Source organism: Moschus berezovskii, chromosome 7, assembly GCF_049115385.1.
Source record: "Moschus berezovskii isolate FMDL1 chromosome 7, NW_MosBer_1.0, whole genome shotgun sequence".
NCBI classification, from domain to species: Eukaryota; Metazoa; Chordata; class Mammalia; order Artiodactyla; family Moschidae; genus Moschus; species Moschus berezovskii.
The window spans coordinates 47,599,682-47,613,696 of record NC_142466.1 but is presented as its reverse complement, the minus strand read 5'-3'; the positions used below and the strand labels follow the sequence as shown (position 1 = coordinate 47,613,696).

General features: G+C 38.5%; 1 protein-coding gene across 4 annotated transcripts in view; it reads right to left on the bottom strand.

The window, feature by feature from the left end:
* GLIS3 (GLIS family zinc finger 3) overlaps positions 1–14,015 on the bottom strand; it is a 508,364-nt gene that overhangs the window by 77,544 nt on the left and 416,805 nt on the right. For all 4 annotated transcript variants that reach the window (XM_088837911.1, XM_055428294.2, XM_055428295.2 and 1 more), the window contains one exon: positions 12,917–13,058. In XM_088837911.1, the coding sequence (XP_088694037.1) occupies positions 12,917–13,058 (142 nt within the window). The remainder of the gene's footprint in view (positions 1–12,916; positions 13,059–14,015) is intronic.

The window sequence follows — 14,015 nt, the reverse complement described above, 5'->3', positions numbered from 1 at the left end:
CTCTTACCTAAAAATGCATACAAACTGTGAACCAGAGTCATTTTAAAGCACAGGAGAGTATATACATCATACTCTCTAATAATAAGTATTTTTGGTCCATTTTTCTAATGCAAGTTACTATAAAGGTTCAGGGCCTGGGAAAGAATCCTCATAGGGTTAAAACGTTGCACTTTATTTTTCATGAGTAATACACACCTTTGAGTTACAACCCATAATGTGTTTCAGTTTAAAAGATAACAAGTTATTTTCATGCATGACTGCACTTCGTTAAGGAGTGAAAATGGGCTGTTACTAAAATGTCAACACAATTGTCCCCCTTGAAGCTTAGTTTATCTTGAAGTATTTTTACATTTTCAGCACTTCTTTATGTTTGTTTCTCCAAGAGCATAAAGATCCAGCCACGGTTAATTTTCAGAATTAAAAAAAAAAAAAAACTACAAAAAACTTACCCTCTGTCATTCTGAATAAAATGACGAAAACAGGCGGGGTGGGGGGAAGGGCGGTGACAGGAGTTTTGGTCCTCAATAATGAAAATCTGGGGCCCAATATCTTCTGGAGTTCTTTGCATTTCTCCATGAAACAATTTGGTTGCACTGTTGTTCAGCAGAAAATGCTTTCATGACCTAAATCTACAAGCCAGAGTTTTCCAGTAAGGCACAGGCCCTGGCAGGATCACTTGGAAGGCTGCATTTGCTACTGAGAATGGGAGAGAATGGGAGAGGGGCGGCAGCTAATCCCTGCCTGGTTGCCTATGAGTAGAAGGGGTTAGTTCCTCTTTTTATTTCCTCCTAATGTCTGGGCACAGCACCCCGCCCCGCCTGCCACCGCCCCGCTTCCTCTCTCTCTCCGTCAGGAAGGGCATCATTCCATATTCCATCTGTATTGGGAAAAAGAAGCTTCTTAAGGATTTGCCCACTCAGCTCTCTAATCTTTCCCTTCTCCTTGAGGCATGAATAATTTTAATATTGCCAATCTCTAAAAATCTATTCTTTCTGCCTGTCTTTTTTCCTCTCCCGCTTTGCAGTGTAGAGTATCATCATCCAGCAGCCCTGATAAGAGGATAATGAAACAATCCCTTTTCAACCAGATCGGGTGGCTGTCAGACTAAAATGACACCACCCGCACATCCTTGACACGCTACCCCAAGCTAATTGATGGCAAACAGTGGCAACTGTCACTGGTGCACTAAGACAAAGAAAGCACACTCATGTCACCTGATGGGAGAGCTACCTGGCAACCGATAAACAAATATGTTAGGGAGATGTTCTATTAAGGTAAGAGAGGGTACATCTCTGAAGAACATGCCTATTAACTTTGAGCTGAAGAGCACTGCTGTTCACTGGGGAACAGAAATAAATAAGGTAAAATGAGAATTTATTGATGTCTGGACAGTTACATGAATATTCAGGTTCTCTTACAAATAGATATTCCCACATGAGCTCCAAACATCTATGAAGGCTGCCCAATTACATTTCCACATCATGCAGCTGGATTTATAGCCAGGAAAGACGTTATTTGTTTGGAAGAGGATACACGCTTACATGCCTTTCTGGAATACACAGGATACAACTAGAAGATAACTGCTGATGTCATCCATGTAAATGCCAAAGGTTACCATCAAGCCTTCTGAAATACCAGGTGTAATTAACTTCATGTTAGGGAAAGCATCTGAAACAACTGCATTTCAGAACAAAGACTGTTAGTTACAAGTCAAACGGCAGCATCTGGCAGCTCTCTCAAATGCTCTGGGACCAACATTTCATGCAGCCCTCTTCGGTCTTTCGAGACAATTTATGACATAGATGAAACCTCAAACCTCATACCTTAGCTTTCTTTCCTTCACCTCCCAGCCTACATAATTATTCACTTGCAGAGAGTTAGTTACACAGAAAGTCAGTAAAATAACTTGAACAAGCAAACAACTCAGACTAATCCGTGATAAATCTAGTACTGCCTCTGTGTATTATGTTATCCCATTCTGAGCAGAGTCAGCAAGCAGAAAGAAGAAAGATGGAGTAGGAATGGATGACCACTCCTGGATGTTCTTACAGGAATGTTCCTCATTTCTTTTTCTTTTTGGAAATAAAGTCTGACTAGTCACAAAAGCTGAAGTTTTAGTTAAAAAAAAAAATACTGGGTTCTCCAACTCTTCATTATCCATTCCTTAGCTATCTCCTACCTGTACCATGCTGATCATAAAGGAGGTTTCCTCCCTTTCAGATACTGCCAAGACAACTCCACTCACTCAAGTTTCCTCTGAAAACATTTCACAGAGAACGTTTTCTGGAAACAGATTTTTAGCACAGACAGCCAATCTAATTTTTAATGCAATATTCTAGTCAACTCAAGAGCTGATTCACCAACTCTGAACTCTCCCAGGAAACCTCTCCTTTTTACAATAGCCCTTTGGGGGAACTGTGCTGTAGTGGGGAACCAAAGCCTGCAACTATCACTAGGTCTGGGGAAATGTGCATAGATGAGGAATTGGTTTGGTTGTGATGCCAAAAATTCCCCTTCTCTCTTTTTTCACACTCTGTCCATGAAGTGGACACTGTTCCCATTTTTTCCTTCAGATTCCTCCTACTTTACTTTCAAGATAAGACTTTGATAAGTCATTTATATGTTATCCTAAATTTATGCCCACATACAACCTCTCTCAAGGAATTTAAAGGCTTTTATCTACTTGTGGAATGGAGGGTTCAATCTTCAATTATATGAATTTCAAGCATCTCTGTTGCTCCTAGAAGGTGTATTTTTGAGGAAGAAAGTATCTTTCCTGTTGGAAGGTGACTGTATGGGTTTCTAAAGCTCAGTATTTCCACTTTTTGCCTTTCTTCTGGACATTAACTTATATATCAGTGAGAGACCTGGATTTTAGAAAACCTAATCCTGAGTATTCAAGGGGCTAAGACTTTTCTCTTTTTAGGAAAAATAGACATGGGTCCCAGGGACGGGGGAGCCTGGTGGGCTTCCGTCTAGGGGGTCACACAGAGTCAGACACAACTGAAGTGACTTAGCAGCAGCAGTAGCAGCAGCAGACTTGGGTAGAATTAAACTGTGACTTCTCCATCGCATGGCTCGTCATTCTTGGGCTCATGAGAACAAGAACCAAATCTTGCCCATCTTCTGGCAGCTTCTCCCTAAGGGGGAGCCACATTAGAGAGGGCTTACGGGAGAAGACGGGGACGACAGAGATTGAGATGGCTGGATGGCATCACTGACTCGATGGACATGAGTTTGAGTGAACTCCGGGAGTTGGTGATGGACAGGGAGGCCTGGTGTACTGTGATTCATGGGGTCGCAAAGAGTTAGACACCACTGAGCGACTGAACTGACTGACTGACCAACATAGCCCAGGGTGAATCGGCAGGTGTTTGCTTGCAATGTGAAGATTTAACTGGTAATAACTTCATTTGAAAACCACTGTATCTGGGATTCCACAGAATGCTCAAGGGAGGACTAGGATGCTAGGCAAAGGGCAGTACAAGTAGTCTGGATCCCTTCAACTAAAACAGCTCTGCTGTGACCTGTTTTAAGCACAGGGCTGTATAAAAATCTCTTCAAACTTATTATCTAGAAAACTACTAAAATATTTGCTAAATATAAAATACTAAAGGGGTCAATAAAACCTACATGTACTGGAAAGCTTTTAAAACAAAATATGATGAAATACATGGAAGTCACAGGCTTCCGTGATCTCTCTCAGTGACTGATGAATGTCCCATAAATAAATATAAAGCTGCTGCTGCTGCTGCTAAGTCAGTTCAGTCGTGTCCAACTCTGTGCGATCCCATAGACGGCAGTCCACCAGGCTCCCCCGTCCCTGGGACTCTGCAGGCAAGAACACTGGAGTGGGTTGCCATTTCCTTCTCCAAAATATAAAGCAGGAGTTGGCAAATCTTTTCCATAAAGGACCATAGAGTAAACATTTTAGGCTTTGCAGACAAGAGGCAATGTCTTCAATTCTTTGAGCAACTGTTCTCACCTAAAGGCTAAGTCTTTTCCACATTTTACATATAAAATCTTAAAACCCTCCTGAGTTCTCAGACCATGCAAAAACAGAAGGCAGGGAGGCCAGAGATGGCCCCAGTGTAATACATTAGCTGTTGCATTTTAACTACCAAGAACCCTCATGAAAAGTCTAGGGGACTGTTTTTGAAGTATGGAAATGAAATTTGAGATAAGCTAATAGTCAACCTCATGCGATGAGTTGACTCACTGGAAAAGAGTCTGATGCTAGGAGGGACTGGGGGTGGGAGGAGAAGGGGACAACAGAGAATGAGATGGCTGGATGGCATCATCGACTCGATGGACATGAGTTTGAGTGAACTCCGGGAGTTGGTGATGGACAGGGAGGCCTTGCGTGCTGTGATTCATGGAGTCGCAAAGAGTCGGACACGACTGGGCGACTGAACTGAACTGAACTGAACTGAATAGTCAAAAATTGTTTCCGAGACACCCTGTAGTGCATTTTGAGAAAAATGACACATCCTGGGAGTCTATTTACAAAATGATATCAGAAGGGACCAAGGTTATACCTCATCAAGGCCAACACAATGATTGTATAAAATTGCACTGGTCAAAGCCATCAATCCTATTTCTTGTTTCCTCCACCTACTTCACCTTCACAGATTCAATGCAGATTAAGTTCATTTATCAACCAGGCACATTTATCAACATTCTGTATGACCAGCCTAAATGTACTTCTAAACTTCATGCAACTGAAAAAAATGTTTAATGTATAGATCTGAAGCTGGATCTTAGAATACGGAATTTTATGAGTCCTCAACTTGACTTGAATTCTTCTTGGAAGAAACACTTTACCTCAGGACAACAATTTCTAAACTCCAAGTAGCAGCACCCAGTACTAAGAGGAATGGATAGAAGAGCTCCTAGGCCCTGTCACAGACATAGGCTTGGTTTGTGAGTAATTCTCTAAGCTTTTAAGCAAAGAGAAAGGAAAAGAAGAAAGCATCGATTGAGTATCTATCTACCAGCTGCAGGGAGTGTACTGAATTCTTACATGTGAACTCACTTAATTCTCACAACAGTTCTACGAAATCAGTAACATTATCACCATTTTACAGAGAGGAAAGGTAACCTTTACAAAGCAAACACTCTGAGTGGAGAAGTAGAATGGGGGCTCAGTAGCTCCACATTCTTTTTGTCATAGCATACTGTCTATAAACAACAAAACAAACCAAAAAACGTGCTATTTTTGAATACACAAACACTGGTACTCATCAAAACAATTTTGACTTCGTGATTCTGGGGGCATTGCCAACTAAGTGAACCTGTGGGTTTCTGATTCCAGTTTTTTTTTTCTCTATAGAACTATAGTAGATTTTCTTAACTAATAACACAATATGAACTACTGGGCAAACTACCAAAATATAAAATATAAAGGATTATATTTTGTTTTTCTTTTATTCTACTGAATGATGCTTATTAAATTTCCAATTTGGTCAGGCTTCCATATTTTCCCCATTCCTTAAACAATGTGAGTGGTGGGTAATTTTTGGCACCTGTTTTCTATCTGCTTTACAGAGATATATTTTTCTAGTATTTGGATAAAAGTAACAATAATGACTACAGATGCTGAACATTTACTGTGTACTAGGCATGTTTTAAGCATTCGATATGCCATTTAATGTATGTCAGATCAGTAACTGATCTCAGTAAAAGGGAGATTATTTTGAGTTAGAGGAAGAAGTAACATCGCCACTTATAAATGTACTATTTGAGCATAGATTGGCTACACAGTGATCAGGAGGCTTGTACAAATGTGACCAATAATGTAACTTAAGAAAAGAGACACCAAATACTGTCCATCCTTCCTTTTGTGTAGCTAGAACTCCCAACTGCCTTAGTACTTCAGAAATATGGAACCTAAATCATTGTTTTACCAGTTGCAAAATCTTCTGGCGCAGCTGGATGCAATGCACTTTCATGAAGTGAGTTCATTTCTCAGAAAACTTGATACGCATCCCTGTGAATGTGTCTGAGGAACAAACCCTTATATGCAATGATGAGAGTTTATTTCCTTTTCAATAATGAATATAAGTGACCCCTGAGCAATGCAGGTATTGTGTAACTTATAGTCACCTCTGCAGTTTCTCCACATTTGAGGATTCAACCAACCACAGGCTGTGTAGTATGGAAGTATTTACTATTCAAAAATACCCATATGTGAATTGTGCCACACAGTTCAAACCTGTATGTTTCAAGGGTCAACTGGGTACTTTACTTTTTGTAGTCTCTTCTATAAGGTGGAAATAGGCTGTTTATTAAATCCCCAGGGAAAGGTTCCAATAAAGATTATAAATCCCTGACTTTTTAATATGTGGCTAGGTAGGAACTCAACTCTGAAATCAGAGATGATGAGAGTCAGAGTAGAAGCCAGATATGAGCAGCTAAGTTCACTAGGAGAGAACATGATTGGAGTCCAAGAAGCAAAACTCAGAGAGCAACTAGAAACAATGTCATGAAAGTGAGTCTAGAGCAGCCTTGAAACTCAGGTAGGAAAATTAAGGCCCTGAGGAGGCAGCTGTAACTTCTAATGGATCAACAGTTACTGTTAGAGAAGCATTAATGGTTCAGGATGTGGCCAGGGCACCTGAACGGGCAGATAATCCTCTGACAATACGGAGGAAGACACTTTATATAAGGCAGTCTTTGGAGTCAGTGCTGTTGGTGGCCCAGAATGGGTCAATTCCACATATCCTTTTTATACAATGCCTGCAGTGTGCTTCCTTATTACTGTTAATAGCAAAACATGACAAGTTGGGCTAATGCAGTGATGTCCTTCACGTCAGGGTTTTATGCTCTTCTTAACATTTATTTTCAGTGCTCTAACAAATGTTTAAAAAAAAGGAAAAAAAGAAATTTCACCGTGGCTACAAACATCTTGAAAATGTCCACTTTCTTTTCTCTTTCTTCTTCACATGAAAGAGATACAACTACCGCTTACTCATCTCTCTTTCCTTGGAAGGTAAATTCAGTTGAAGCAGAAAGGCAAAACTGTGGACCTTGAAGTTTGGCCCAAAGCATCCTAATCACAAAAGCTACTAGCTCATCATTCCAAAATTCTACGCTGAATTCTCCATCGTGCCATCCATCTGCCTCCTAAGACTTGGTTGGGGTACACTACAAAGTAGGGCCAACCTTTCCTCCAACACCCCATGTGAATGCCAACAAAATAAAATAAAATGAGAGACAGGAGAAATAATAGTATAAAGACAATAATCCTAGGCTTTACCCAGTGAGAACACAACTATTGATACAATCATCCAGCTTCACTACCTTCTCCACCTCCCTAAAGGGTATGGAATGGTTTTTGTTCACCCACAAAAATATTTTTACAGCAAAAACCTGTACATATTATAAGACCAAATAATTCAGCTTAACCTTGCATGGAAAAGCAACATGAATATAAGGGAATAAGTAGATATGGAAAACTGAAGCACCAAATTAGGTGGCCTGCAAACATACAGTCATTAATTTTAGCTGCATACATACAAACGTGCCCTGTGCTGGCTGGGAATCAGAATTCAATTTTCTTCAGTTGGGTGGTTATAAGATCTCATTCTTAACCAAAATATGAGCGGTACAATTATAATTCTGGTGTGGGAGGACACACTTAATATCTACCTATAGGGTCTCTGTAATAAGAAACAGAAATATATACTATAGGGTAATTTCCCCCCACTATTTGATTCAGTTTTACTATCTTTGTAATTATTTAACTGTAAGTACCAGAGTAGCATTATTCCACTTATCATTATAAATACACAACATGTCAGCAACATCATAAAATCACCTTTTGTGGACAGATTTCTATCACAATTTTCACATGATAAATTTGCTTCATTTTTTTAGCACTTCTTTTTAAATTTCAGCTTCACTGAGGTATAACTGATATGTAAAATTGTAAGCTATTTAAAGTGTGCATCATGGTGATTAGCTACATGTATACATTGTGAAAGGATTCCTGTCATCCAGTTAATTAGGGGCAATTCTTATTGTAATTCTCACCAGTCAAAATTCAGATCGTGCTTTGCTAGAAGTCGAATTCCCACACTTTATGATACAGAACAATGGCTTTCAAAGTACGGTCCCTGGACAAGTAGCACCTAGTGTCGCCTGAGAACTTGTTAGGAAAAAGAAAAAAAAAATCTAGTCCTTGTGACTCACTCAGACCTACTAAATCAGAAATTCTGGGGGTGGAACCCAGCAGTCTATTTTCATAGGTCTTTCAGGTGATGTGACACATACTAAAAGACAAGCTCAGGAGCAAGGGACTAAAGCTGTAAACTAAAGCTATCAGTGCCTACAACACAGAAGGATGAGGCTTGATCCTACCCTCAATGGAGTCAATTGCAATCTGTGCATGAGCCACAGATGCAAGACATGTTACAAAACAATGCAAGATTTTGACAGCAGTTCAGAGTAACATCAAAGAGACTTGCCAATGACTTTACTGATGAATGTTTCCCTTTAAATCCTTTCTATAACCCCAGGATCTACCTCCTTCTTGGTACTGGACCATTAGTGTTGGTCCAACACCAATTCCAAATTGTTCTGTCCTTTCTTCAGCTCTTGTGACTTCTAAGCAAAGGAGTGCTTTTGAGATAATGCAAGTAATAACTATTGCATTTTTTATAATGCAGTATGCCTTCTTAAGGACTTTTATATAGATCATGTTATTTGATCTTCACAATTCTCCTATAAAGTTTAACCTACTGGGAAATTTGTGTACCATTTTAGACACTTCTAATAAAGTCCTTGACCTAACAACCACTTTTTCAGACTAGACAATATGAGGTACATTTATTTAAAACTATTTCTAGCCCCTACAACTCTGCAAGCTGTCCCAAGATAGCAAATATACTCAACTCAAGAATGTAGAAAATGCATTAAGACATATGCCATAACATTACATTAAAATGAAACATTAACTATTTCATGAAGTATGCTAAATACGCTATGGATTTAATATGGTACTAGTTATTACAAAAAGTGATGATATTGCAAGAGAGAAGCCTTCATTTTCCAGTAATGAGAGAAGGGAAGGGAATGTATCCTCAGCATTTTTGGGGACTGGTTCCAGGATCCTCACATATACCAAAATCCCTGGATGCTGAAGTCTCTCAGTATCCTCAAATTCTGCATCTGCAAATATGGAGAACCAACTGCTATGACTTCAAAAATTCCTGCACTAAGAAACTCTTGTATTTTCCTCCTATAGTCCCCTGTGCTGTCTGAACATTTGCTTTTTCTCCTGAAAAATCTATAAAGTTACATTCAAAATTGGGATAATTCAATAGGACTTATAGGCTCTAAAACATAATTATTTAATAATCTAACAGAAGTGGTATCAATACAATCCCCTCATTCTTGTAGATTTCCTTGTTCAGTTGTATTAGCTCTTCACCTAATGGGTGGTCTCTGTGGGACTCAAATATTTCAAGCACACTGGCCTCTATGATGTTTTCATGGTTAATGGATTTGCAAAGACCATGTTTTATTGAGTCTATAGTACAGTTTTAGTTTGGAGGGAGCTGTAATTTTTATGATCACTCACAGGACACATCTTCTTCCACAGAACATGTTTTATTCGTGAATGGACTCTCGCCAAGACCAGGCAGTGGTCCAAGCTGTCCCTGATATTGTAGACTCACTAATTGTAGGCTTATCCAATCTATTAGTTCACTGAGGGAGCTGATGAGAAGATCTACACAGGCGTTTAGCCTTGAATGTGGCACTCACACCTTGATCTACTGGCTATAAAATATTTCTCCCTCAGATTACCACATAAACCACCGAAATTTACAGACTGGCCTGGGGCTTTATCTATCTGGGTTACAGAACTTCCGAACAAAAGCACAGAAAATATAAGGAGCCATCCTTGAGAATTACTCATCACTGCCCTGGCCTCCCTGTTAGATCACAAAATTAATCTCACGTTAACCCAGGAGCAGGCCTGGGGAGCCCTGGGATTTTCAGAATAGAAGACAAGTAAACAACTCAATTTAAAATCTTTCTCAGTGTGGCCTCAAGTGATTTTTTGGCTGCTTTAACCTGGGGCAATATTGTCTTCCAAAGAAATAAAAGTCTTACTGTGCAATCCTTTCCAATCAAACTTAGTCTTATCAACTGAAAAGTTTGTTTCAATAAGGGAAGCCAATATGTTAGGAAACTTGCAAGACTTGTATGTATCATAACTGCCATCTTCCCTGTTCACCTTAATGCTCTGCAAACTATTCCTGTCTTGGAATCTTATAAATCATTCTCTACTAGCCACTAAAAATTTCCATTTCAAAACCACGATTTCTTCAAACCGCAAGTCCCCAGACATTGTGGCTTCTAAAAAATCATGATGTTCATGCTAAAACTATTTTGATCCCTTGCCCATATACATTCAACAGGTTTCCATCAAAATTTTTTATGATAAATCAATTTATTAGCACTTATAGGAATATGTTCTTGATAATCTTTAAACAAATGTTTTCTTGATTTTGTGTAATAGAATGTTAAGCGAACGACTCCAAATCCCTTTGCCATTTAACCAAGTCTTAATCTTCATTAAAATGTCTTAACATTTCAGATTTTACATTGAACTAATTGATGAACAATTTCCTTTTCCTTTGGTATTTTTTGCTGTTTGTCTTCTTTCCATAGATCTTTAGCATAGGTTTGAGACTGGTGTGAACATACACTCCTGGCAAGTATAAATTTCTAGAACTATAAAAGGAAGGCTTCAGATTTTTGTGATTTAGTTTTTCCACTTGCCTTGTTCTGTTCTGGGTTTGTTGCCTTCTCAGCAAAACACAGAATATAATCAGTTTTTGTTTTTTTTTTAAGTCGAGAACAAAGAAAGTAAAATAGAATCTGAGGGAAGCAGGAATAAAGAAAGAAGCAGGGCAGATAAACTTTCATAGTTATAAGCTAGCTGGAGAAGTAAAATTCTAGGAACAAAGTTAAGCAAGATGGCCCTCTGCCTGTTTCCAACATTCCCAGAGTCATAGAAAATTTGAGTCATTGTGAAGATGCTCTGTTGATGCTGTGGTAACCTAGGTTCCTTGTCCACTCTGGCAGCTCGCCGGCCACAGTTAGAGGCTCAAAACTAAGAGCTCTTTTTGAAGATCAAATGCAGAAAAGCATCACAAACAAAAAGAGGAATTCTGTTTGGAATGACAAAGCCATTTTTAAAAACTTTAACAATACTACCAGACATCCAAAAGCACACAAGACAAATGTGACTCCTGAGTTTTGAAAGTGAATCACATACTGCATGCCACAAACAGCAAAGGTACTAATGTTTTTCATAGACAAAGATAGCATGGCTTCCCAAACCTGTTTCCAGGAGGTTTAAACTCAGCAAGGCTAAGCCCCTCACCATAAACTATTTATATTGAATGTTGGGCCATTTTTCAATTGATTCTGTTCAATTTTGTCTCTTTAATTGTTGGGTTCCAGGTATTTAATAAGATTATGGATTTATGGACTGAATAAGTAGGGATATGGCCTAAAGGCTGTTTCAAACTGATTGTAATTTAATGTTTGAGAATAAATGTTCATACATCAAATATTTGGCAAATCAAACAGACATATGTGCAAACAAAAGCTAGTCATGCTTTTTCATGTATATATCTAATGCAAAATATTTGAGTGTTGATAACATTGTACACTGGCATATTTCATGTGTGTACCTGCACTCAAAACCTTTGTCAGACTTGGTCAGCCTTTCAAATAACTTTTCATCTAATCGCTTATGGTCTCCAAAGCTAAGGCTTTGTTTTCTCCAGGAGTAAGTACCCAAAGCAACTGATAAAGGGCCACCAACATTGGGACAACATTAAGGATGTCTTGATGACTGGCCCTCTTAAAACATTTGCTTAATACTCTTTCCTGTCTATTTGGATCAGTTGAGAACTGTCAAATTTAAAAAGTTATACAAGCATGGCTTTCTCCTGTTCCACTGTTATGCATCAGTAAATCCTTCATTCTTTATGGGTTATTAGTATGTTTAAAAAGAAAAAGCAATCTGCTGCCAAAACCTGGCGCTGGAACCAGATGGGGTGGGAGTAGAATCTGTAATTCACAGAAAACAGAAAATTCCCACTGTCTGGAGTGCAGAGTTGTGGGACTTTTGCTTTCATATTCATAGCATGACAGTAAGAGCTTTCCATATATGAAGACTATAACCGACCACATTTGCACCAGTACATCACCATTATAGAGAGTGGAAAATGCACAAAAGCCCAGGCTAACAAAGTAAATGAAAAAAAAAAAAAAAGTCCTTATTACATAATAATCCTTTCAAATTTTTCGCTGCATACATAACATTTTTCTAAATATAGAGTCATCTATTATTCAAACCTAGGCAGAAGGAAGCTATTCTGGGAGTGCCATCCTATCCTTCCTTCCCCAATGGTTGTCAAACACTAATGGACATTCTTATAAATTGATTTACTGATATGATTTTTTTTCTGAGAGACATGGGGCTTCCTTTTGCAATGCAAAGACAGCAATGACTGCTCCATTAAGAAATCCACAGGCAGCCTGTTACCTGCTTAAGGGGGAAAGACTTCCTTTGAGTCTCAATCAAGTAAATAAATTTAAGATACCTGGGAGGGTTGGGTACATTGAACTTTTGGCAGAAAGCCAGGACTAAAAGAGCTAATGTATTATTTTACTTTGTTTCTTTATGAGAAGAAACAGTCTGCTGACAAACCCAGCTTAGGAATCAGATGGGAAGGACAGGAGGGGGACAAATTGCAGTTTACTGATAAAATGAAATACAGACTATCTTAGAAGCATTTTCATATATGCATTCCCTTTAACCAGAATGAAAGGCCTAGACAAGGACAGTTGATGTGGCTGGGTCTGCCTTTGCTGAATTTGCTGATATTACCTGGATAGAGGTCAGGCCCGGGCTCTGGGGAGCATCCCACCGCCCTATCGACAGCGTCTCGTGGGGAGGTGGAGGGCTGCAGGGGCTGCACCGTGAGGCAGTCTGTGAGCAGGTCGGGATGGAGCTCTGCACTGGACCGCAGCTAAGAGAAGGAGAAAACAGAAGACAGATGGAAAAGGAAGGCTATTCCTCAGAATACTTTTTTCTGGAAAGGATATCATGCCCTAAGATTCATGCACAAATATTTATCAAGTAACAACTACAGGTTAGGCACTGGACTTAGAGTCAGTACAAGGGTCAGCTTTCCATTTAATAACACCTGGCAGGTGTTTCAGGAAAAATGTGGCTAGAGGCAGATTTTACTTCAGTCCTTGATATTTCCACTTCTGGGAACCCAACTTCCTATTATGTTTTCTTTGATTTGCTCTGTATCTAATCAGAACTTGTAGTGATATCAAAAACAAACTCAAGTATACAAGTCCATATTGTAAAGTGGTTTTAAAATACAGAGATAAAATAAGATGAAAATATCTTAGAGATAATTAAGAACGTCCACTGAGATTTAACACCTATAATTTTTTGAAACATGATAACAAGAAAAACCAACGTCATTACAAGCAATAAACTATGCCAACAGTAAGGTACATAAAAAAAAATTAGACTTCATTTTATCACAATAACACAATAAATTTTTTATATATTAAAGAGTCATAAAAATATCAGAATAAAGTATATATAAAAAGTTATGTGATTTATTCATGAAAAATAATTTTGTAAGTGTAATCTGAATGGAAAAAAAATCACAATGGAAGATTTAGTTATATAAAAATACCAACCTCTGTTTGTCTAAAAACATAATATCTTTAAAAATCTAGACATATATTTGCCACAGATATTGCAAATAGTTATCATCTTCTGTCCTCTTTCAACATACATGTTCTCTGTTTAAAGAGAACATATAAATTGATTTTGCCTTCATCAAGATAAAACTTACCCTTTAGATATAGGACTTGAGTATACTTACTCATTCAACAATTATTTAATGAGCATTAGACACTCTCTAGGCTCTAGAGATACTGTCTTATGGAACTTACACTCT